The 26,560-nt window shown below is 37.2% G+C and overlaps 1 protein-coding gene across 6 annotated transcripts; it reads left to right on the forward strand.

Annotated features, from left to right (window-relative positions):
- Positions 1–1,919: 1,919 nt before the first annotated feature.
- Positions 1,920–25,414, forward strand: srek1 (splicing regulatory glutamine/lysine-rich protein 1). 6 transcript variants are annotated; one of them, XM_069187092.1, is made up of 13 exons: positions 1,920–2,074; positions 2,175–2,250; positions 3,825–3,958; positions 7,210–7,325; positions 10,604–10,768; positions 12,943–13,121; positions 13,372–13,502; positions 16,244–16,352; positions 16,619–16,732; positions 17,995–18,138; positions 18,505–18,594; positions 21,381–21,513; positions 22,723–25,414. In XM_069187092.1, exons 2-13 carry the CDS (start codon positions 2,192–2,194, stop codon positions 22,873–22,875), a joined length of 1,527 nt encoding a protein of 508 aa, XP_069043193.1. In that variant the 5' UTR covers positions 1,920–2,074; positions 2,175–2,191; the 3' UTR covers positions 22,876–25,414. The 6 variants fall into 6 exon arrangements, with proteins under 6 accessions (XP_069043193.1, XP_015193297.2, XP_015193302.2 ...); XM_069187093.1 differs by lacking the exon at positions 1,920–2,074 and adding an exon at positions 3,388–3,551 and having other exon boundaries at positions 2,161–2,250; XM_069187094.1 differs by lacking the exon at positions 1,920–2,074 and adding an exon at positions 3,388–3,469 and having other exon boundaries at positions 2,161–2,250.
- Positions 25,415–26,560: the final 1,146 nt, after the last annotated feature.

Here is a 26,560-nt window from a genome sequence, read left to right on the forward strand (position 1 = left end):
GTTGTGAAAGTGGCTGTTGGTTTTATTTACAACATTCTTTATTATTTAAATGTTCCCTGTAGTTCCCAGTACTCTGTAGCAAGCTGTAAAGAATGTATTTTATTGTCGTTGTGTACCACTTATGAAGCTGAGACACTGAATCAGCAGTTTATTGGAGGAATACAACTCCTAAATATCTCAGAGATTATTTAAAATGAATAATAAATTGTAAAGTGTATATTGTACTCTATATATAGGAGCCAAATTTATTTTTCATTCTCAGTGTTGTAACAAAAATAAAGCGACTTTTATTTGGGCTTAATCTTGAAGCCTACATGCAGAATCAGAAATTTAAATGTGGGTTAAAGGGAGTTTTTGGGAGTCCATTTATTCAGTGGAGGATCTATTGGGCCTCCTCAATATCTATTTTAAAAAGTGTTAAGTGGATGTTCTCCACTAATATTTTCAGAGACAGCACGGATTTAACTTATTTTTTTATGTCTACATCATCACATGCAATATACAAGGAGAATTTTAGAAATAAGTGTCATGCAAATGTGAAGTGATATGTTAATTTCTAATTCAAATGCTAGAAGTGTATTGTACACCTATATACATGTTATACAATAATTATGCAGTCATATATTCTTGTATAGTAGATCCTAAAGCTGGACTTTGTACTTAAATGTTTGTGTACAAACAGCAGTAAAAACATTTAGATCACAGTGCATTGTTGGTGTTTTTAGCTAGAAGATGTTATTCTTTTGGGGTTTTTTTAAATTTCAATGAACTTCTACAGCCACTTGGAAAAAAGTAACAAGGGTATATATGCCATATTCTGATGATAAAAATATCAAGCATAAAAGTGTTAGTGTTTTTTCAATGATAATCTTGCCTGAGTTTGTGAATATTCCCTAAGATTATTTAGTTACATAATAGAGCAATGTATGTATACCTTTTTCAAAAACCTTCTCTATATTAACATCTCAAAAGTGTAAACTATACTGATGATCCACAATGTGCTGGACTCAGAAGACAGCTTTTTACTGATGATGCAGAAGCAATAATTACCCATGAGAGGTGCAGCTATACAAGTCTCTTTAAATATTCTAAATGTTGTCAACACAAGGCCAGGTCACTGAAGATTTACCTAATCTGTTCTTGTGGAAGACCAATCTGAAACGATGCTAATGTCATTTATTGGTTTGGACGTTCTGGCCCTGATGGAAGAGTGCTACCTATTGGTCTACCAACACAACTTATCCAGAGATAAGCCACAGAGTTGTCTCTTCTGGATCGGTGACAACTTACAGGAGTTGCCTGGTTTTCCTCGGGGCACAAGATCAGGATATAAAAGTATAAAAGTTAATAAAAGCTTATAAAAATAGCTCAGTGGTATTTTTAAAATGTAAATAGTTTTGTTAACCTCATTTCTCTTGTCTGTTGCAAAACATTCAAATATTCTGCAAAGGAACAGGTAACGGGTTTATTCCATGCCGAAAAGAAAAGAAAGGAAACGCAACGTTTCCTTTCTTTGATACTTGATACTTCTTCACACCTGAAGAAGGCTCCACGCCCGAAACGTTGCGTTTCCTTTCTTTTCTTTTCATCATGGAATAAACCCGTTACCTGTTCCTTTGCAGCCTACGTATGCTGACGCAGCCACCTACTTGAACTATTCAAATATTCTTTCAGGCTTTTTTTCTTAAAAGTGTGGAATACCACCAAAACCCTAATAGTAAACAGGATTACGATCTAAAATACTTTTAACAGAGATAAATATTGCCCTCTCGTGGTTAAACGAATATAAATGCTACAAAAAGAAATGGTTAACATTACAGTTTGCATCAGGAGAGATTCTCTCATTCACGGGCTGTCTTTGCTGCACACGCACCCGAGTGGGTGGGGGGGTTCGCGCTCTTCTCGGTCCTCCTCATCAGGAGGGGGCGCTTGCGTTTGCGGGTTGGTAATGCGGCAATAGGCCTGCTTTCGCTCAGCGATCGCCATTAACAAGATAAAAAAAACCCTAAAATAGTGGCCAACGCGGCAGCTAGAGAACTTAAATAAAACGCAAGAAGCTGTTTAAGTTAGGGAGGTCAGTTGCTATTTTTTTAGTTTTTTTTATTTTTCAGAGCAGACCATGATGAGTGGGATCCCCGGTACCCCTGTCATTCAGATTACTAACCTTTCCCCAGCAGTGAGCAGCGAGCAGATGCGGACTCTCTTCGGGTTCCTCGGAGAAATCGAGGAGCTGCGGCTCTACCCACCGGAGTAAGTGTATGAACGGGCTGGTTGAAAGCAGGGAAACGCCGGTGCTGTGAAGGCCTGGCAGTTATTTTTCGAGTTGGCTCAAAACAAAACTGTATGTCTTCAAATATGCTGTTTCTTTTTCCGATTTTAATGATAAGACACATAGAATCAATTATTACCTAAGGTTTCTGACCCCATGATATGCGATCAGCTGTTCTTTTCTGTATAAAAAGCTGAAATCGAATCTGATAGTGGATACTCGTATACCTATAACTGAAGCTTAACTTAAGAGGAAAACACACATGGCAGGAAACCATAACCAAACGTATTTAGAGTATACGGTATAATAGTCTGTAAGACGTTGATTTATATCTATATCATGTATACATTTCTACAAACACTTCTCCCCTGATTCAGTGTCTAGATGAGGTCGTGCAAAACAATATGGTAAATTTTCTCTCCTCTAGTTCACTGACATTCGAGAGCAGTGATGTAATCGTAAGGTTCATATATTTTGGTTGTTAGTTAAATACTGTTTCCAGCGATTCCAATATTTTGTATGGTGTAATTCTTCTTAAGAATGCATTATATGAAGATTGTTCTTTGCTTACTTTCGCCGACATTTGAGGTTTACTGGGCTTATTCAGGGGCTTTTCAGTTTGCAATATCTGTTGCATAGGTAATGTTTTTAATTATTGTTCGGTTGAAATTCAAAGCAGTACATTTTTCTGTGCAAAATATATATTTTTCAATTCCTTTTTTTCCTGGTCAGAATAATTCCTTAACTATGCATTGGGTAAAAAATGCACCAACACAGGATACAGTTGGTAGAGGCTTCTCCAAAAAAGTATTGCTGCTAACGGTGCTTCAACTAAGTTTTTGTTTGGGGTGGGTGGGTAAATATGTATACAATCAACATATTTTAATTTTGCAAAGGAAGAAGTAAAGGTTTATTCCATGCAGAATACCCAAAGAAGACTCCACAGCCAAAACGTTGTTTCTTTTCTTCTCTTTTCATGGAATGAAAACCTTTACTTGTTCCTTTGCAGCCTACGCATGCTGATGCAGCTACCTACTTGAACTATTTTAATTTTGTTTTGTTTTTTGGGGGTGGCACTTAACTTTTCTCATCCATCCGTTTTGCCCATGTTTGTGCAGCTTTCCTGCAGGTGCTCCACTTTCCACACAGTCCAAAGACATACTGGCAGGTTAATTGGCTTCTGAGAAAATTGGCCATGGTGTGAGTGTGTGTTTCTGTCTTCCCTGCGATGGATAGGAGTCCCGTACATGCTGTATCCTGCCTTGAGCCCGTTGCTTGCCAGGTTAGGCCCTGGCTCCTCCACAACCCTGTACTGGATTAATCAGTTAGAAAATGGATTGATGGATGACAGAAAGGGGAAGAAATCTTTTTCGGGGCACCGTTTACAGATAAACTAATGAGTCATTAATAGGTGTCCAAAAAGAAACCGACATAATAATTATTATAAGTATATAATACATAATACTTATACAAAACAGGCTGGTAATGATGACTTTAGTATAAACTTGCACCATTTTGCACTCTGAAATTTATTAAGTCTCTTTTTGTCTTTCAGCAATGCTCCACTTCCTTTTTCCTCGAAAGTATGTTATATAAAATATCGAGAGCCTTCAAGTGTTGGTGTGGCCCAGCATTTAACCAACACAGTTTTTATTGACAGAGCTCTGATAGTAGTGCCCTGTGCCGAAGGTGAGTATGGGTCCTATTCACGCCCATTCTTGCTTGTAGTTAAGTGCCTTATAAAAAGGACTAGAAGTAATACTTGTGTGTTATTTGAATTTTTTAAAGACCTAATCTCATGTCTGCCTACACATTAAATATATTTTGTCTGTGATTACATTATTTTTCATTTTTCTGCGATGCCAGGTGAGAAGTGCAATACTAATTGAAGGCCAAATGATGGTGCTGTTTTATCAAAATAACTACACTAATCAACCTTTTCAGCTAGTACAGTTTTCCGTGATTTTACTTCTCAAAATAACTTTTCAATGTTAAATTGGGGTTATATTGTAACTAAATTACTTCAGTGGAGCGTTTTATAATTAATGTTTGCTTATTTCACAGAAGACCTGGATTTAAGGCTTTGGATTCATAATGAAAGTAAAGGAAATTCTTTGCACAATTGTATGTGTGGAATACAGAGGTGTTTTTATTATATTAAAGTTCTGCGAACAAAAGTAAATGTAAATACAGTACCTTTGCAAAAACATCTTGGCCTGCACATCTGCGTCGCAGACATTTTCAGTGCCGTGATAACATGCGACAGTGCAAAACCCATTAGTTTCTTCCATGCTGCATTCCATTTTCTTTTTTTACACAATGTAGTATCACAGCTCCACACAATTGTAGTACTAGTAGTCCTGTTTTGGGGTGGGAAGAATCACAAGCTGAAACGCCATGGCTGAAGTTAAGTTATTTATGTGAATCTCGTCCCAAGGCAGTATTAACATTCGTTTAATTGTAGCCGAACGAAGACCAACTGGTTACCCATTTCAAATTACGATATTATTACTATTATTATTACTATCTAGGGCATGAGGTTGAAAGGAAGAGCACAGGTCTAGAAAGTGTTATTTTACTAGACATTTTTCTTGTCAGGTAGTGTTGCTGTCCCAGAGTTGAGATGGTACCAGAGGTAAAACAAGTCGATGGTTTGGGGAGGGGGAGGGGGGGTGTTGAAAGTGGGCAGAAAGTGTTTAACCAGCACAAAAAAAAACCAACTTCAACAAGCAAAGAAGGCTGAGGTAGAAATGCTCAGGTACTTAGTGTTGAACATGTAGCTAATTACGTCTTTCTCTCTCTTTTTTTGTTTTGTTTCTTTTCTCTCTTGGAAAAGCGCTTTCTTTTCTTAAACAGTGGTATTTCTGCCTTCCCTTTTGTTTTGTATTTATTGTCCACGTGATCGTGGTAGATGGCTTCTGAATTTATTAATTTGGTTTTGTATGTTTTTTCTGTGTGATTATGTGTGCATTATCAGATGACTAGACTGGCCAAGGCAGACCTGTTACACTAGCCTGAGTAAGGCTTTGTTTGCCCTGCCACTATTCCCGCTGGCAGCCGCAGCCTTCAAGGGGGAAAATGTGACCGGGAGAATAGCAGCTGAATCCTTCCAAGATGGACACCTTGTCTCTTTTATTTTCTTTTGTTTTCTTTTTTATTTTTTTTCTTTTGTCCCTTGTTTGCCTCTACTAGGACCAAAAAGCAAGTTATATTGCATTTTCATTAGAACTGTTTTTTTTTGTTGTTGTTGTTTTTCCAGTCCTAAATACTTTATTCCATAACTGCTCTTTCTCACATGTCTGTTTGAAAACCTATCTAGGTGGACGTAAAAAAAACAAAACAAACATTTTTGTAGAGCTTATGTACTGAACTTGAGCTGCACTTTAACTTTCCCCTTTTTATTTTCAATCATAGGATTGGGGCTTAATATTTCCCGACTGTTCCAGTTACAAACAGATGTGTTTTTGTTAGTATCTCATTTTGCAATGCTGTTTACATTATAACAAATGAAAAGTCAAAATTATTTAAAAAGCAAGTTAACTGGTTAAACCCTGACCACCTAGTAAGAAAGGAGCTTTTTAAGTTCTGGAAGAAATTGTATTTTAATAAATTCTATAGGCATTGCAGTTATGTACCTTAATTGCTTTGATGCAGTAAAACATTTTTTTAATTGCTGGAGGCTAAGTTAATTAGCCTTATTAAATTAACCCCATAGCAAATGTAATTTTTCACCATATTTTTCATACATTTCATGATTTAAAATGATATTTTGCTTTTGTGCTGGTGTTTTCATGTAAGAGAGGCAGAGTTCTGCTGTCACAACGTAGCAAACAGTCAGTGAGTATGGGGGGAGGGAGTGTAGAGCAAAGTTTTTCTCTCCTGTCTTGCTGAGATCATGCATGCAAAACATTTAGTGAGCAGGGCAGAGGGGATGTCTTTTCGTTGGTTGCTCCTTGTGATCATTTGCAGCATTTCTTAGAAGTAATTAGTTTCCTCAACAACAGACCTTAATATGATATATCTGTTGCTGGGATTGTGAATAGCAAAAACACTTTTCGTTTTTAACTTTGATTACAGGCTTATTGTTCCTTTAATTATGCTTTTAAGTGAGAAAAAGAAAGTTTGTATTTAAAAAGCAATTCCTTTTTTTTTGCTCCTATTTGTGTTCAGTGAGTTGCATGTTTTAACCTATTGGCACTTAATATACAGGTTGGATATGCTTCTGTATATAACTCAAGCAGACCCCCGTAACACAAGAGGGGTGGGGGGGTATTGTGGGGGGTGGGGGGTGGTTCAAACAGAATATTTTGTTCATTTGCCTTGAAAGTTTTTGGTTATTTGCAATTTCTGGGGATTCCAATTTAAAAAATGTTCTTCTTTTCTGTATCTGATGTTCTGTGTGCTATTAGTGATGCAGCCAACACGAACGGTTGTCTTGTGTTACACAACTTTCCAACACTGCGAAACGATCGCCTGGGAAAAGCGTCCATGCTTGATATCGTATGGTTCATGACCAATAAGTTTCCAGTACAGGTGACCCATAGCTCAAAGTGTTAACTAATTCTCTTCATTATCTTGCTCTTAAAGAAGGGGAAAAATCCATTTTTGTTTGATTCATTTTGAAAATTTCAAGTATATTTAATTCTAGCCTATTTATTTAGTCTGATAAATTGTAAGATAATAGAACAGTTAATAGTCTTGTCAATTTGACAATCAGTGGAGTTATTCCGTTCAAGTGGAATTCACTGAAAGCAATGAGGATGCTTGGTTTTGATGCAAGTGGTTGTATTATCAGGAGTTTCTCACCTTGTAGTATAGTAAGGGTTTAGGTGATATTTTTTTTTCTTTGTAGAATACTGGGGTGCTTATAAAGTCATATAAAAAAGGTTGAACTCTTTCTACCATTATTCTCAGTAACACAGTGTTTTTTTGCCCTGCAGGTAAAATTCCAGAAGAAGCCAAAGCCCTGTCCCTTTTAGCTCCTGCCACTACAGTGGCCAGTTTGATACCAGGTGCAGGGCTGTTGCCAATACCCACACCAGCCCCCATCCCATCCGTAAGTGCCTGTGCTTCCACAGAAATTACTCTTCCAGTCGCAGAGATCTTTTCATTTCGTCGCAGTTATTTTACTTGTTCTTGTTTGGCAGCCTACTTGGTATTCAAAGTTACACTTGAGTAATATTTGTGCCCGGTTAAGTTATCCTCCAGTTATAGTAATAATTGCTTGCACTTATATAGCCCTTTTCTGGACACTCCACTCAAAGCGCTTTACAGGTAATGGGGACTCCCCTCCACCACCACCATTGTGCTGGATGATGAGACGGCAGCCATAGTGCACCAGTACACTCACCACACATCAGCTATCAGTGGGGAGGAGCGCAGTGTAATGAAGCCAATTCATTGATGGGGATTTTTAGGAGGCCATGATTGATAAGGGCCAATGGGTTACACCCCTACTCTTTTCAAGAAACGCCCTGGGATTTTTAATGATTTTTAATCATCTGAAAGACGGTGCCTTTTTACAGTATAGTGTATACTGGGGCATTAGGACCCAGACAGACCACAGGGTGAGCGCCCCCTAACACCTCTGCCAACAGCAACCTTAGTTTGCCCCAGGAGTTCTCCCATCCAGGTAGTGACCAGGCTCACACCTGCTTATCTTCAGTGGTTGGCCAGTTGTGAGTTGCAGGGTGATATGGCTGCTGTTAGGTGTTTTAAACACATGTTTTTTTCTCTGCAGACAGTCAGTTTCTAATGGAAGCTTGAGTAACAAATGTGGCTTCAGTACTAAGATCTGCGCTAATCTAATCTACTTAAATTCTGATTTCTCGATATGCTGTAAAGTAACTACTATGATATCTGTTTCTCAGGGAGTTTATATGTCAGATGTTGTTAAAAGATAACTTGAACCTAAACGCAATAGCCTAATAGTGAATAGGCTCTTGTCACGCAACTTTCCTGTGGTATGTTATGATTAATGAAAAGAGGGGTGTTAGAACATTTTAAAATTATATTCTTTAGTTTGTGTGGGGGAGATCTTGTAAGATTCCCTGAGCACTCTGCTCAAATCCTGATGCCATTTTAATATGAGGTAGCTTTGTTTCCTAGTATACTACTTTTCTGGTGAATATAAAGAAAAATCCAGATGTCTGCCACTTTGTGGGGGTATATCTGTTTCTGTTATCATTTTTGTAATGTTTTCAGGGGAACAGAAAATAGACATGTTTATTAAAAGGATGTGTCTCTTTTCTCTTTTTTCTTTCCCCATTGCTCTTAAAATTAGAGAACCCTGTGGCTGTTTTGTTTTTTTTATGTAGCGAAAGTCACAAGGCTCACTTGAAAAAATAACTGCTAAACTGCTGGTCTTGGATGTAAACCAATATGCAGTGTCCTTGAAGAGTATTGGGACCGCATAGTCAGAACTGTTATTTCTGCTTTACAGTTGGGCAGTTTGAATTTGTGTCATTAGTCTGACTTGAAACTATTCAGTTGAACACAGTGTGTTCAAATACGATAGGAACTAGGGCTGGGCGATATGACCAAAAACATTATCATGATAAAAAGTTTCATATCATTCGATATCGATAATTATCACGATAAATGTCAAATCATTATTTCTTTCAAGTTTAAAGGCAGATTTTTTTCTCCTGAGTGAAAGTTGAAGAAACCAGACAGTTAATTGGTAAATTAAACAACTTTTTATTTTAAGAACACAACAAACACTTGCCAAACAGCAGAAACATTAAACAAATCTGAGGTAGAGTATTCAAGTCTTTTTTATGTCAAAATATGCATGTGTAAAATTTACAAAATAAATATCTTAATAGAAAAATTAAATACTGCAGTGTGGTAAAACACACATAGAAGATGGCTCAGACAGACTGCAAAGTTTAAAGTGCTCTGTTTTATGTCTGATCGTAAAAAGCCAAAATATCTCCAAATTACTGAAGTTGAATGACCTTTTCTGTCGACGATGTCATCATCCTTCGAGCTGGTCATTGGCAGCACTACATTTGCTTCAGTGTCGCTCATTTCTCCACTCTAACTACAGTCCTGTCAGCCACCACCGTGTGGGTAAACAACACCAGGTTAGCTGCCCGCTGTCTGGAACACGCACGGGCACTCGCGCAGTATTTTGTGTGCATGCGCATATCATGCGCAAAGCATAAACATATATATATCGAACATTTATTGTCCTTTTGTTAAAAATATACCAAGGAAAATTATATTGCGTTATTGAAAATTAATTATATATCGTTATTGAATTATCGCCCAGCACTAATAGGAACATATGTCAAGTACATTGTGGTGCAGTGATTACCGTTGCTGCCTTGTGGTGCTGGAGTCCAGGGTTCATTTCCTGTGGTGCTGTCTCCATGTTCTCCCCGCGTTTATGTGGATTTCCTCCAGGTGCTGCAGTTTTCCTCCCACAGTCTAAAGCATGCTGGTAGATTAATTGGTCCTGGTGTGAGCATGTGCGTCTCTGTGTTTCTGTCTGTCTCCGTCCGTGCCCGCGATTGACTGGCGTGCCATCCAGGGTAAATTCTGCCTTCAGTTCAATTTTTCCTGGAATAAGCTCCGGGCCACTGTGGCCCTGAATTGGATAAGCAGGCTTTAAAAGTAATGTGTTGATCATGTGCCATGTTTTATTTTAAGCTCATGAATATATTCTACGTTTCATTTTAATCCCCCTCACAAAATGCATTTTGTATCTAGGGTGAGAGTTTTCATCTATGTTGCTGCTTTTTAAAAGCTCGTCTTTATTTTGATTGAGCCATACACGCTTATTGAATTCATAGGATGCCCTAGTTTATGATTGCTAGTTGTTGTTGTGTTTCCACCTTATGCACAAGGGTGTTTTCACTCAATTTCTGTTGCTGTTGCTTCTGCTGCTTGTCCCTGAGAGAGTTTACTTGTGAGTGGTCTTGTAGATTCTAATAACTCAGCAGCAGTTATCGACATCCCCGCTTGTTCTTTGAACTAAAACAACATGGTATTTTTTATGCTTTTGTCCTTTTTTTTCCTCTGGAACACTAAGTAGACAGCTGGGTCATTAGATTCAAATAAGCCAGAGATTGTTCCCCCAAGGTATTGCTTTTTTATAGTGGAAGACAGAGCTAAGGTATGGAACAAGGCCAACTATCTGTGTTCAGTGATGATTTGCCCCTCTTAAGCTTTGTTTCACAACCTGATGTTTGTCTTTCAATCCACAAAACTAAAACTAAATCAAAATATTGGGATGGGAATGTACCTGGATTTTGTTTGGTTTGACATGCTTTGACTGAAAAGGCTTCCTTTAGATTCTTTAATTGAACTATGTTTGGAATGTTGCAGCTTGGTATCCCAATTGGCAATCTGGGAGCGTTGCAGGCTGGCCTCGACCCTACTGTGGCAGCACTAGGAGGAATCCCGGCACAACCCCCTTTGATGGGAAATGTGGACCCTTCTAAAATTGATGAGATCAGAAGAACTATTTATGTTGGCAACTTGAATTCTCAGGTAATTCCAAACCACAGTTGTGTCATTTAACCACATTGCAGTAAAAGTTGCAAACAGGTGACAATGTGTGCTTTAAATCACTTTTTTTCAAGTAGAACAATTAGGATTTCTTTCTCTACCTTTTAACATGTTGAAGCATAACTAGTACTATGCTGTGGAACCAAGCTAGTGTTTATTAGCTTGCAGAGTTGAGAATGCCGTTTCAGTCAAAACTACAATTTGAAAGGTTAGATTTTCTGAATATTTCCATCTATTGGTGGCATTTTCATGAATCTTTCGTGTTGTTAATGTCTTATTGTGGTGTCAGTAAGGCTAGCTGAAGGTGGTCAACTTTCTTTTTTTTCATAGTTACTGCCTTTTGAAAGACCAGTGTGGAAGGAAAGGGCCCAGGGTTTTGTCCTAAAACTCAATAAAACTTCACCTGAGCACTGCTGGGATTTGAAGGGGTGGAGAGAGGAGCTAGTGTTTCTCACATATGTGTAACCAGACAATGAGGTGGGGGCACAGGAGTTGGGAATAGCGCCTCACACTGCCAGGTTGTTAGATTCTCACTTCCAGTTTGCAGTGCTTCCAGCTAGTAAATATCTCTGTCATGTGTTTTTTTTTAATTTGAGGTAAGATCAGTAAACATCAAGTAATAAGGTGTTTAAAATGTCTGTAGTGTTATGTTTAGTGACGTTGCTGTAGAGTTGTTTAAGGTTTAAGTGTTTATTTGTTTTAAGGGCATAAAAAGTATTCTAGGGCTGTAGGTCATCCGAGAAGAATACTGAGCTCCTTGAGCTAAATGTGTTAAGCCACTAGGCTAAAAGTGTCTGTTTGTTGAGAGTTGAATGTGTTTTAATGTTCGGAATTGTTGTCGTTTTTAAACGTGTTGTAGTATTGTAAAAGTTTTAAGTGGGACAGGACAGCATGTACGAGGTGGGCCGTGAGATCCTTGTAACCAGCGTGCAGTACTCCCAACTTGTAAAGACCACTGGAGACCCTCCCCCGGTTTTGTAGAATTTTTTAGAAAAAGAAACTTTAAAAGGAGTCCCGTGTGGGTTCCTCCTCCGTGTGCTGCAGACTAGCTGCCAGTGGTGGGAGGGACCAGCTAGATGTCAGCACAGCCAGGCAGCATAGGGACTGCGACATGGATGCCACCAGGAAGTTGCTCGGTGCGGTTGATGGGAATTGTAGTTATGAAGCCAACGCTCCATCTTGGAACGATCATAGCCAGTTTTTTATAGCTGGCTCCCCTTTAAACAAGACTACACACGCTTCTTCAGAGGATGGCCTGTGAATGGGGCAGTCTCCGTGTAGGATTTAGAGTGCAGTGAAAAGCAGTCGGCTTCAAGGCTCCACTGCCTCTCTGGTTTCGCCAGAAACCTTTGGCTGTGCAGGTGGATCATGATGGGTCTCAATAACAACTGGCAATTTTATATGTGGGTATGAAAATGGAAAAAAAACGATAAGGGTTAAAATGAACAAGTAAAGTTTTATTCCATGCTAAAAAGAGAAGAAAGGAAATAACGTTTCACACCCAAAGAAGGCTCCACAGCCGGAACATTGTGTTTCCTTTCTTTTCTTTCCAGCATAGAATAAATCTTTTCTTGTTCCTCTGCAGCCTACGCATGCTGACGCAGCTCCCTACTTGAACTAAGGCATAAAATGTACAGTTGTATGCAAATGTTTGGGCACCTTGTGGGTAGATCTCAAACATGCAGTGCATGCAAGATGACCTAAGAATATTTCTAAACTAGAAGTGTTCTGCAAGGAAGAGTGGGGAAAAAATTCCTAACACAAGAATAGGATGCCTCTATTGGAGGCTGTGATTTCTGCCAAAGGGGACGTTACTAAGTACTGACTGTTTTGACGTTTTCACATGTCACAGTTACTGTTTTATTTTTTTAATCCATTGAATTTAGCAAATAAATAGTAACTGTGCGTTACAATTTGCAGAAATATGTCAACTTTTAAGTTTGTTCACTGCAGAGATTGTGTCATCATTTTTTCAGTTAGAAAATCAACGAAACATGTAATTTGGCCAGGGGTGCCCAAACGTTTGCATACAACTGTATGGATTGGTTTTTGAACAATATGAATGTCAGTTTTCTCTGTTTGTTCAAGCTTATCGTTGTGTGATTTCTGAATGGTCAACATGGACATAGTAAAACATTCAATTTCTTTATGTGCAGACCACAACAGCTGAGCAGCTGCTGGAATACTTCAAGCAAGTTGGAGATGTGAAGTTTGTGCGCATGGCTGGGGACGAGACCCAGCCCACTCGCTTTGCCTTTGTGGAGTTTTCAGATCAGGAGTCTGTACCAAGAGCCCTGGCTTTCAATGGTGTCATGTTTGGAGACAGACCCTTAAAGTATGCCATTTAAATCAATCCTTGCTTATAAACAGCATTTCCTTATTGATTTTTTTTTAAGAACAGCAGCAGTTCTTCCTTTTCTTCTCTTGGTTTGAATTTCAAGTAAATTTAGCAACTGCATTGATGAAATGACCACACAATCTGTTAAAGCAGGTCTTTCTTTAACGGAAGCCATTGTAATGCATGGTGAAGTTTGTTGTAAGAGGCTTAGTCAACCTAATTCCATGTTGCCATTCTTTTCCTTTAGAATAAACCACTCCAACAATGCCATTGTGAAGCCTCCAGAGCTCACACCTCAGGCTGCAGCCAAGGAGCTAGAGGATGTGATGAAGAGAGTGCGGGAGGCACAATCCTTTATATCTGCAGTTATTGAACCAGGTATACTCATGCTATCCTGTGCCATCAGGGCTCCTGTTTTCTCTCTCATCTGAATTAAATTGATGAGGAATTGTTCACCTCTATCATCTGAATTAAATTGATGAGGAATTTTTCACCTCAGGAATGGTATTTCATTGGTAAAGGAAATCTTTACACCTTTAGCAAGCATGAGGATTTCACCTTTAAATCCCATTCTTAAAGGGAAACTGCAGTCCCAGTTTCTCAGACTGGTCATAAATCTGACGAAAAACAAACGAATTAGTTGACAATTTAGAAAGTTTTGACAAATTGCAAATTAAGCGCAAAATAATGTGAAAGTGCTGGATGGTCACTATTGTTGTAACAAACCACTGGCCTCACTACAGGTGTTAGGGACAGTTTGCAATAATTGTGATATGAAGCAGCCCTTCCTGCTCACTAGTCACCGTAATGACTAATGTAATGCGATATACGAGCAAATACGTACAGGTTGTGCAGAAGACATTTTACCGCTGAAATATTCCGTCTGCATGCAGAGTTAAAAAGCAAGTAGTATTTGTCGGCAGAACCATCTCAAAGTCGACAGCAATATTTCTATTGAATTAAAAGAGATGTTCACTATCCCGCTTGTTTACAATGTAATTGAACCGCTTCATGCCTTGTTCTGAATCACAGAATAAGGTGCAGCACATACTTGGAAATTTCATCTGTTTTGTAATGTAAATTGGAGGTTTAGCAAGTTTGTGTACATTTTACTTTTATTGTGGTTTGAAATGCACTCATCAATGATGATTATTTCTGACACCCAAAATATAAAAATAGCATTGCAGTTCCCCTTTAACAGAACTCCATACAAATACATTGTTCAGTAATCCAAATGCAGTAAATAGTATCCACACTCCAGTGCATTGTGTTACAACACACTTGTTAATGGGAAATGTACTTCCCATTAACAAATGTACTTATTAATCTAGACATGCTGTTAAGCTTAACATGATGAATACATTTCAGGAAAAAAATACTCTTCTTTGAAGATGAATGACAATTGTTTACTTAATTTCATGCTTACATAATAGGGGAATTGAAGTGATCTTTCACCTTGGTTCTTATTTCTTTTTTTAAATCAAATTATTAATCGGGGAAACCAGCATACCAAACTTTGAAACATAATTGGGTAGCTGTACCAGAAGACAAAAAAAGCTCTTCTGTAATGAAGAATGCTTCATAAAGGACATTTTACTTGGCACTTCAGGCTAAAAATTAGGTACAATATTACCAAGTGGCAGTGATGCCATGTTTAAAAACTGAATTGTGTGGTAAAGTTAATGGATTAATTTCAGCATATGACAAAGCATTTAGAGAAATGAAGGTGTTAACCCCAGTGGTTAAACTGCTTAATGTTCCTGCTTAATTGAATTGTTTGCAATAGTAGCTGGGTTTCACATAATAGCTACCAGTCTCCCAGGGGGGTGCTGCACTTCAGTGATGAATGGAGTGGGACCTCTGTTACATGTATAGTACTCAGAGATCCTTTGGGTTGAAATGTTTGTGTAATTACAAGACATTTTTTTCAATATCTTGCTAATGTAGGTAGGTGCTTAGAATGTTTAAAGATGTAGGTGTTAAGACTTAAGTTCTTGGGGTGAAGATAAAAGAGCCAGTAGTTTTTGTTTTCTGGTTTGGAAGTTCATTTATGTTGAATACAACACATCAGTGAACACTCAGTATTAAAGAGATGCGGTTTGCTCAGTCAGAATCAAGTCTGCCAACACTGCTCTCCAGTCACAGTTCCCTCTGCTGTCCTGCTTCTCAAATGTGAACGAAAGTGTTTGTTTTTTCCGTTCATATGAAAATGTGAAACAAATAGGTTTTTAAAGAGTTTCAAATTAGTTCTAGTAATATTTGGTGTCTCCCAGTAATGAGTACATTCATATTAATTTATCTGCCTTTTTTGTTTAATATATTTTACAAAATTTGATAAAAATACAAGACAGGGCTGACTCAACTACCAAGACTAAAACTGATGACTTTTAAGTTGGTGTGTTATGTAAAAATATGTACTAATTATACTTATTATGACTGTGCTGCCAACCGAACTTAGAAAGGTATGGATTTTCAGATAATCAGAGGTATTGTATATATGAAAATTTGGAAATAATGCCCGTAGCATGCAGTAGAACTGCCTTACAATGGAAAAACCTAGCACTTTACACATGTAATTGGTTTGTAAAACAATTTTTACACTAACACTTGTGTAATTTAGAATATTTACTGTTGAAATGATTTAGAGGAAAATTGAAAATTTGAAATGAATTATTATTTGCAGTGATGATGACACTCAACAATTCCAGTAACTGATTTGGTGACTTTGAGCAGCATATAGGGAGGTCACAACACCCTTTTAAGTGTTCTTTTTCTTCTGGCAAGGCTTGTATTTAATTGACTTAAGTTCCTTCCAATATTTGATTTATATCCCATTCCCTGAACTTGAACCGCACAGCAGTGTAAATTACTATTGAGAATGCAGCTGTTTTAATTTCAGTGCTTTTTCCACTGAAAAACTTGGATGCATTTTTGTGGGAGAGGTTTCTTCTCATTTATACTCATGAGGGTCGTTTCTTTGGCAGCAATATAGCAAACAGGGGAAGTGAGAGCCAACACCAGTGTTTTAAGCTATTCTCCTTGGCTTCCTTTTAAGCAGTTTTCTATATTTCTATTCTGTTTTGAAATAGAATCAGCTGGAATTTGTGTTTGATTTTAAGCAGAATCTGGGAAAAGCAGTTCCACCGGTAGCAAAAAAGCTGCCAAATCTCGAACCAGATCCCGGTCTCATTCTCGATCTAGAAGGAAGAGATCTCGTTCCAGGCACAGGTAAATGAAATGGAAGTTAATTGAGACAGTCTCTTATGTGTTTTTGATATATAAGTATTCAGAACCTGTTAAGCCAGGTGGTTTAGGTAAATTTTTCTAAACCAGCATGACTCTTAAATGCTATCTCCTAAGAAGTTTGATGTGCAGGATAGCCATTACGGTTGTTGAAAAGACTGACTTCCACAGTTTGTTCCATATTGAGATTTTTTTTCTTCAGGACTGTTTTTCTCCAGTTAAATTTTCTCATTTTCCTCGCTTTGGAGTAGAGCGTCCAGGAGATCCCGATCCAAAGTCCGCGAATCTCACGGCTCTCGGAGTTCCCACAAAAAGCATTCTCGCTCCAGAGAAAGAAGGCACTCCAGAAGTCGATCCAGGTCTCGGTGAGTTATAGATTTTCAACAGCAATTGAGAATATTCAGTGGATTGTCAATGGCAGTGATTTATCTAATTGCTCCTGTAGGGCTAAAGTGATTTGCTTGCTGTTTTGTCTTTGTAGAAAGCCTTTTAATTTTCCTTACCTTTTAAACACTGTGTAATAAGTGTTAATATTATTTGTATTTACCTTTGTATGTCCTTGTCATTGTGTTGTCTCTTTTTGGATGATTGTCTGCCTTGAACCTAAAGTAACTGGTAAAGTCATTATGGGATCTGCGCTCTCTGGCTAGTGTTCTGGGTTATGTGAGGTTTTGTACTGTATAGTCTGGTCATGGTGGACTAAGATGTTTAGGTCTCAAAGTAATGAGCTTCTTCCCAGATATTCTTTTTTTCTCTGGTTCAGTAAAGGCTCATAATCTCAAAGGAACTGACCTAATTCCTTTGTTTTCTTTTGCCATACCTTTGAAATGTTTTCTTTTGTCTGGTAACTTTGCCTAAACTGGGCAAAATACATTCTTTCTGTGATTAATGCATGATATCTGGATAACAGGAAAATTGAAAACTTTTTTAAGTGAATTATTTGCAGTGACACTCAGATTCCAGTAACTGTGATGTGAAAATGATACCTAGAAAATCTGAGCAAAAGCAAGCCGCAATCAGCACCAGTTTGTGTGAAATAGTGACATCCATATAAGCTGATATTCTAAAGGAAAATGCAGTACTTTTGTACAGTAAAGATTGTACCATATGTTTTGTTATATAGGTATTTGACATTTTTGTATATTGAATGCATGTGTATGTAGAATTATGTGGTGCCGTGGGCTCATCAACAAAACACTGATGATGGAAGGTTCCCACTTGAAAGGTCACAAGCCCCCACTCAAGACTCAACATTATGGAAAGAACCAGTGAAGTGCTCATATTCTCTTAGGGATTGTACAATCACGTCCTTTTTGTATAAGTACATGTAATTCATAGCGCCAGTATTAATATAACTTATCATGATCGCTATGCCCAGTTCCCACATCCTTCTCATTTCGTAAGATACAGTACCTACCTGAGACATCTGTGTTCTGCTTGGTTTAAAATGCATAGGACTGCAATGTGATTCCATTATTTTTTTATATAATGAACTTTTGCGAGTCTCTACATTTTTTGTGAGTCGTGGTTGCCCGTCGCAAAGAAGTGTGATATCTTTAATCCTGACTATATCCCTGTCACAGAGTTTACCAGGACATTGTCTGATCAGCTCTCATTTTGCCTTCAGTGAAAGAAAGAAGGAGAAGGAAAGCAAATCAAAAGGCAAAGAGGAGAGCTCAAAAGATAAAGAGGAGAGGAGACAAAAAGACAAGAAGGGGAAGACTCCGCCGAAGAGCTACACCTCGTCTCGAAGATCGCGAAGTCCTAGCAGGTCAGCTCAGTGCACATGTAAAACTAAAGAATTGTCCTAATGTGAGTATCCCAATAAAGTAATGTTTAAAACAGCAGTCTGTATGGAGCAGGGGTACTCAGCTGTGGTATTCCACTGCATTGCAAGTCTTACCGTAAGATCATCTTCCGCAATTCAATTAATTCAGGAATTAGTTTATTAGAAAGTTGAAAATGCTGTGATGGCATGGAAGTGAAGATCCCAGGGTAGCCTACCACTGATTTAGAGTAACACTGTCTCGAATTAATTAAATGCCCCCAAAGGATTCTGGGCACCATCTTGGAAGAAGTATATTAACTAATGTTTTGACAATCCTATAACCGTTGGTTTTCTGTTTTCTGTTAACAGAACCCACAGAAAGAGGAGTAGAAGTCGGTCTAAATCCTTGAAGAGATCCAGGACACCTAAAAGGAAAGTAAAATCTCCTTCTCCAAGGAGGTAAGGACTATCTTTTATTTTGTTACTTAATCTCACACAAAACTGTTTAAAGCAGACAATCCGGTACTGACACCAGTTGTTACAAGTAGGAGGTTAGGAAAATGGAGAAAATTAGGAAATTGACAGAGCGGCTTGGTCAATAACTAAAATAATCATAACCTCCAACTTTTAAGTATTACTCCAAGAATGCACCAGAGCACTTGAAATAATTAAACGCACATAAATTTGTTATTCTCTGGCACAGATGTGATGAAAAGAGCAATAATTCAGACACACTTAATTAAACAAATATTCAGCACAGGTTTGCAGACCACCCAGAAAACCTCCGACCGCTACCAAGTATTTGACTCTCAAATTGAGCCAACAGATAAATAAATAAAAGAAGAAGCTGCCTTCTACACTAAATGCAATACAACATGCAGTTAAATCTCTCTCTTTCTGAAAACCCAGATGCCACAAAATAAATCTCTCATGTATTGTACCCACCAAGCAGGAAAAGCTGTCTTAACCCAGACACAGGAAACTCAGGAAATCTAAGTTCCCAAAAAACACTATAGCAAGTTCTCTTTAGCAAGGTTCGAATACTTAGTTCCAGTCAGGTCTCTTCAGATGAACTCAAATAAGGAACTCTGGCCCAAGCTTCAAGTTCCTTCTCCTCTCTCATAGTCTGACTTTCCCCCCCCCCCCCCCCCCTTTTTGTCTTGGTCTGATCTTATATGGTGTCATCCTGGACTGTTGAATGACACTTAATCATTTGCTTAGAACTTAATTAACTAAGGTAGACCAAGGCAAAATGTGTAATTGCCTTGATCCCAGTATATGCCCCCCTACATCTCTGCACACACTTGTCGTTTAGAGACACTTCTTAGTTGTTTATAGCTGTAACAATAATAGCAAAAGTGCTTTTATATAAAATGTATTAAATAGTGTCAGGCTTTATAGTAACTGTATGATCTGTGAAAAATCATTTTGATTGTAATGTTAATTAAGCCTTTTTTAATTGTTCTATACTTGTACATGGTATGTTTAGCTCTGAAATATTTTTTAATACTTGGTGACACTTGAAATCAAGTAATACAATAAAATGCATACATTTGATTATTAACTTCAGCTTTGCAAGCATATTTTCTCTCTATATTCGCTGCCTTAAGCACCATGATAAAATAAACTGATGATACATCTTGTATGCAAATGAAAAGGCTGCCATTCTTTGCCATCTGCTGTAGTTGCTAAGTTAATCGCAGTTTTGTTTAAAGGCAATATTACATTTTAATGTAAATATTGCATTAAATGCCTCCAAATGTGAAGGGGTTTGATGCCTGGGCTAACTTTAATAGGGGATGACTGTTAGTATTCTGTATCATGATGCTTTAGAATGATTTTCTGGAAATTAGTGTTTCATGTGCTGTGTGTATGTCAATCTGGATCATTATAATGCAATTATATAAAAATAGTAATAGTAAACATTAACATCTACATTTTACAAAGTTAAATCAACCATTTCCCAAACCTACTTTGACCCAATAATTTTGGAGATGTTCAAGTAGTTACTATGATGCTAATATTATATCTATATAAAAGTAAGACGAGCATGCAGTCTAGGTGGGTCACAATTATGAACAAAAGAATACATTTGTTACTCATTAAAAATAGTTTTAAAGGCAAGAAGTTTATCATATGCAGAACCATTCACTGATCAGCTAAAAGTTCATAAAAGTGAATAGATTTTTTTTCCCGGATTGTGATTATAAAAATAGGCAGAAAATTGAGAACCTCACTCTTCCCTTTCCTAGAAAATGCAGTGAGCAGATTTGGTCAAATTGAATCTTGTGTTCCAGGAACTCTAGCAGAAGAGCTGTATCACTGTAACTATCTGATGACCTTGATGTGTTGTCTAAATCATAGTAAATTATTGCCCATTGGTGTTCCCACTATATTTTATAGGTCTCTTTTTTTTAGAATCTAAAAGGTTTAGTACTGTAAAGTTAATAGATAGTTGCTTTCAAGTTATTTTCTTGTCTGTTTTGTTATCCTCTCTCTTTAGCTGTGACATTGAAAAACTTGAAAAAGTTATCTATGTATCTCATCATTTTAGGCTGGCAGGTTTTCTGTCTGGTCTTTTGGTACAGATCCAGAAATCTTACCAAATGGTGATGAAGTTAAATAGTAAAAAGGCTTGGAGTAAACATAAATTGTCAGTAATAATTTCACTGATACACACATATATATACGTGATCTGAGAACTCGGTTGTTTCAATATAAAATTATCAATAACTTCGTTATCGTGGAGTATCTGACATACCTCTCCCAAATGTTGAGTAGTATATCCATCCATGACAATAACCAATTCTACCACTACATTTTGGAAAACACCACTGGCATGTTTCTAATTAAATTATTCTGCTATAGCTGGGTGATTCCACTGTTTTTGCTATACCTCGGACACTACAGTTCTGTACCTCGTACTCCACCAGGTGCAATCATATTTGGTGGAAAAAGTTCAAAATACTTGTTTGTCTGATGTTTGTCTTTTGACACTGTTATCCTGTGGAATGAAAAGCCATTGATAAGGTGCTCACAGATATCTAATGAAATCAGAATAGTCACAGGTGTCACTATTCCACTGTTCTGTAGAATCTGTAGCATCCGCTGAACTTAACCGCAATTAGAACTTGGCGAACGCAAGCCAATGTTTAACAATAGCTGAGTCGGATTAGCCAGCTTGGCTATAATTGGAAAAATCCAGTGGGAACAGGACACCAATGTCTTACCACATTGCTTTACAGAAGTAAGAAAGACAAGAAGAAGGAGAGGGTCAGGGAACGGAGCAGGGAAAGAGGTGAAAGGGAAAGGTCAACATCCAAGAAGAAGCCCAGCAAAGACAAAGAAAAACAGGAGAAAGCTGTCACGCCCATCAAGGTAAGGAGCTGTGATGTTTATAAAAATGGAGTATTCATTAGTAATCTAGCAACTTGTAATCCTCATACTCAAGTTCACAAACTGGTCAAATTAAAGTTCTTTCATCTTCTGTCATTAATTCACCGTAGTAGCCCCCTGTTGGCTTGGGGCTCCAGCGAGATTACATATGCATTTCACATTCCTGATGCAAGGCTCAGCTAAAATCGTTCCACCTTATCAGACTGCAGCTCTGTTGAGCGTATGTCCTCTGGGACTGCATATGTTCTCATTCCAGTTTGTATTTACTGGAGGAAACTACAGACCTAAAGTATTGTGTTTGTTTCAGATTTTAAGGTTTCATGATTTGATTAAATGACTATGAAGTCATATCAGCTGTATTTTCTAGATCTTACTTGTGCTAATTTAAAGATATCTCTAAAATTTGCGGGAACCTGGCATGTAAGTACTGGAGTTGCCGTCCCCCTGCAATACGCAGTGCTTTTATCACAGTGGATCTGTTCCATTATTCCTAGTCATGGAAATTCATCTCAGACTCATTCTTTATGGAGTTTATTATTATGCTAATTAATATTTTAAATTGTAACAATGCGTTTTGATCAAAGCTGAAAGCTGTAGGCTAACTATTGTAATTATGTGCGACATGTTTTTATCTGACCTTATGTTCAGCGTGAAGTCCTAATCTCATTTCTCAAGTTCTCACTTTTGGTATTTTTTTTCATATAAAAGCAATTTATCAGTTAGATCTCCTTTTAGATTAAAAGTGTTATCGCATGTTGCCAATGCAAGTGTGGCCTGGCTTGACAGAAGTGTCTTCTCCCGCAGACAGAAGCAGCTCTGCTGGAATTCCCCGCTCTCATTTCTCAGCGTCGGGGGCAAGACTTTAAACGTGATGTCGGAGGGGATAGTCTGTCTAAATGGGGAATTCACAAAATCCTTCGCCTCACCAAAAATATCTTATAACTGTTTTGAGCTTTTCTTGATGTAAAAGATCAAAAGTTATGAGATCTCAGATTGTGTTTCAAATGTGATATGGACTGTTCATAAAGCAGGGGGGGTCATCACTTGTGTCACTTTATACTCTTCACAGAGGAAGGAGAGTAGACATCTAAATAATTGACTTGATTCCAATGAGTACAGTCACTCCATTATTATTGCTGCTTTCCTATGGAATGTTCATCTAATTGCTCAACGTGAACTCTTCTGTTTTAGGTGGACAAACATTCGGATAAGGAAGAAAAGGAATATGAAGGTGGCAAGGACAGCATCAAGGCGAGGAGTGGCGACCAGGCAAAGATACAGCACAATGGCAGCTATAGTAAACATGAAGGAAACCCTCCAGTCAAAACAGAAGCAGCAGAGTAAAGGCGAGGACTATGGTATCGGGACAAGGCAGAATGGCTGGGATTTCAGCCAGGTCTAGTTTGGAAGCAAAATAATCCAGAGGCCAGAGAACGAAGTCAGCCACTTCCGAAAGAATTCCTGGCGGAAGCCTGTAATGTCAAGTCCTGAAATAAGATGGTATATAAAATTCTGTGTTTTGTATAACTGATATTCTTTAAAAAAAAACCATAGCATAATTTTTTTAGTACTGTGAATCTATGTATCATATGATATTCATATGGAAGATGCACATTAACATTGACAGTTTTTGCTAATTTCGTAGAACTGTAAAAGTTATAAAAAAAACTTCGGTAAGAATTTAGCTTGTCTACTTAAAAGGTGTACTTTAGTGCTGCGTAGTTCTTTTTGCAAATTAGATTTGTACTGCCATTTTATACTTTTGTTTAAGTAATCGTTTTGAATTTTTGTTCTAAGGTCGACGATTGGTTCCCACTCAACACTTTCTTTTTCGTGTTGCTTCTGACTATGGCCTAACTGGAAATTTAATTGTTTTAAACTTTTTAATTAGAACCACTGAATTGTGTGTAATGGAAGTATTACATTTTTGCAGTTTGACTAAAGCCACTTCATCCCGTAAAATATCCTGATATAGTTTGATATTGACACTAGAAAATAATGCCTTAAAATGGCATCAGTCTACACAATTTCTTTGTGGTTTTATGTTAATGCAAAACGTGTACAAAGCAAGACCTAATCTCTGTATTTTCTCAAGTACTTCAAATGTGAAAAGTGCCTAGACTGCAATTATAACATACAAGCCCAGGCATTTTATTACGTAACATTGTAAGGCGATTTTTCCTTTGATAAGATGTAAAAAGCTGGTTATCCTTTATCTGCAGTATAGAAATCACCTGATGCTACGAGAACAAAGAGTGAATGAAAGGTATTAAATGGCTGTTTTAATGATGCATAATTCTCCTTTATTGGTACAGTTCACAACAGGAAATTTGGACAGTAGTGATCGTGTCTTTGTGCTTTGACAACAGTGTTGGTAAAGTTTCAGCTATAGTGTGCTATTGAATTGAAATTCAGCTCTGTCAGGCACAATTTCCACAGACCCACCAGGATTAGTCAATGTTTGAGTCAAGAATTGGGGTTTATTTATTTTTACATTTCAGACATTAAAACTGTGGTCACATTTCAAATAAAATGTTAATATACTTCCCCTTGCCTTTCACTGGTTCCGTATACACCCAGTTAGAAAACGTTAGACTTGACTGTTTACCTAACTTGCTGAACTGTACCAGTTCGTTCTTTTAAGACGAATCCTGGTGATTTTCACATTTATATCAAACACTTTCAGTTTTATCACAGTGGGGAAAAACGATTTTCATACTAATCAAATACCTGTCTGCATGAAAAATTAAGAACTGGTGAAGAAAAACAGCAGGGTAAATGATAATGAGCAACATGGGAGTTAGGCCTATGACATTGGCTCAATCATATAATTTACATAGGATTTATGTAGATCATTTCTTTGTCATGTTTCACAAAATATTCTTTGTAAAAAATTATTTTTATATGTATTTAAAATATGCCAGTTTGTATGGTTAGCTGGTTTGGGATTTTTGAGTTGGGTTTGTACTTAATTGTGTAGATATTTTAAAAAGTTATCTCAAAGGTCTCAAAGTTTCCAGTGGTGAATTGACCATTTTCTCTTTAAGCTTTCTAAATATTATTTCAACATTTCTCGTTTCAACTGTTAGACATACAGTTCACAGCCTATCAATTAAAAATATACACAACTTTTCAAGCATGTTAATTGCTAAAAAGTTTTTTTTACTAACTAACCCCAAAAATATCTGATGTCTAATGTCAATTTAAACCAAATTAGTCCTTCATGCAGTGTTTAATAAATGGCATGTGAATGTCTTAATGTTTTAATCCTGCAGTTATATTATTACATTAGCCCACTGCCTGACATGTATAAATGTCACAGCATTTGAAGTGTTATTCTATATTGGCTATTAAAGAAACAGTGTATTCAATACAGCTACACCTAAATTAATTCCATAAATCTGCGAGTGCTGATCTGCTCTGCCATAATTTGTTAGATGCCACATGCAAGATGTAAAATAAGTCACCAGGCAAATGAGTTCAAAATGCATAGTGATGTATTCATACTCTTAATGACCCACAGTCGTTTTCGGCAACACCAACAGAAAAAAAAAAAATGAAGAATTTAAACTAGACCAAAGTGGAAATTTTAGAAGATTTTCAGTTTTAAGTGATCGATACCTGAAACAAATGTTTTAAAGGTGAACTTTGGAAAGAGTGGCATGTTGCCAAAAGTTAAAAATCAGTGGTTACTCAACAAATCTGGGGCCCTGATAGAAGGTGTTGGAAAGGAGTGTCTAGTTTGTCCTGAATGTGTTTAATTTTCTAGTAAATTTTGGAATTTTAGTAATGTGTGCTCAACTTTAAACTATCTTTAAATTGGTCCAATGCAGATTTTCAAAACTGTAACAACATTAAAGAGGCATTGATTACAATTTTAAAAGCGGTGTGATTTTTAATTATCAAAAAAATGTTACAGAAGTTTGATCCTCCACTTTTTTTGTTCTGGCAGATGTTTGTGTATTGCTTTGGTAACCAAATTAGATGTCTAGCTGAAGGCAATTAACTCGCAGCAGTTGCTAGAACTTCCACACGTCTTTAATTTTTTTTTGTCCTGAATCTAAGAGGACCCCAGTAGAAAAGTTGTGGAATGCTATCTGAAGTTACATGTCAGTGGCCTCTGAAGCTTTTTTCCCCATCCTGATTCACAAGATTCAAAAATCTTTTCATGAGACTTACGAGAAGGTAATGGTATTTTGTTTTCATTAGGTGAAACTGGACGGCACCCGTGGCACTTAAGTATCAGGGCTTGAATGTAGGGTGTTTTATTGTTTCATTCATATCATTCTCGCCTGTTTTTCCTTTTCATTTACATTCTAAAAATAAAACAAGGTGAACAGTTAAGATTGTTAAAGTCTGTTAGTTATTTTCTCAGTCATTTCATGATTTTGTATGTGTTGTAAGTTAGGTTGCATGAAAAAGAACATAAACAGTGCAATTCATAATATAATGAAGTCCTGGGTTCTCCCTGAACATTTTCAATGTTTAAAAATAATTGAAAAAACAGTATGATAAATTAATAGGCACAAGGGTTTTCTGTAACATTAGTTTCATTGTTTCTCACTTTGGATTTCAATATATAGTACTGTTTTTAAATTTCCATCAAAATACTTTCAGGTTCACATTCACACTGAACATAACACTTTTATTTCTTGGTATGAGAATCTCAAACATTGAAATACTGTATGTTTTTTTATTGAAAGGCTAGAAGTATTTGGCACTTTATAACTTGGTAAACCAATCAGATCCTTTCTAATAGAATTCCGGTACATTTTAAAATTGATTTTCAGTTGTTTTCTTCCAACCTACAATCAAAAAGGACATGGCCTTTTGTAGTTGGTCACTGCTTTACTGTTAATGACTTAATAGTCCTCCTTTCTTGGCTGTTACTTATCCAGATCCTGTGGGGCCTTTCAGGAAGGACAGGGGAAAGGCTGTGCATATGAGGTTTACTACTGTATACAAAATAAGTTTGGTAATGTATTTCCAATTACTTGGTTTCATCACAGATAACCTAGTCTCCTGTATT

Source organism: Lepisosteus oculatus, chromosome 3, assembly GCF_040954835.1.
Source record: "Lepisosteus oculatus isolate fLepOcu1 chromosome 3, fLepOcu1.hap2, whole genome shotgun sequence".
Taxonomy (NCBI): Eukaryota; Metazoa; Chordata; class Actinopteri; order Semionotiformes; family Lepisosteidae; genus Lepisosteus; species Lepisosteus oculatus.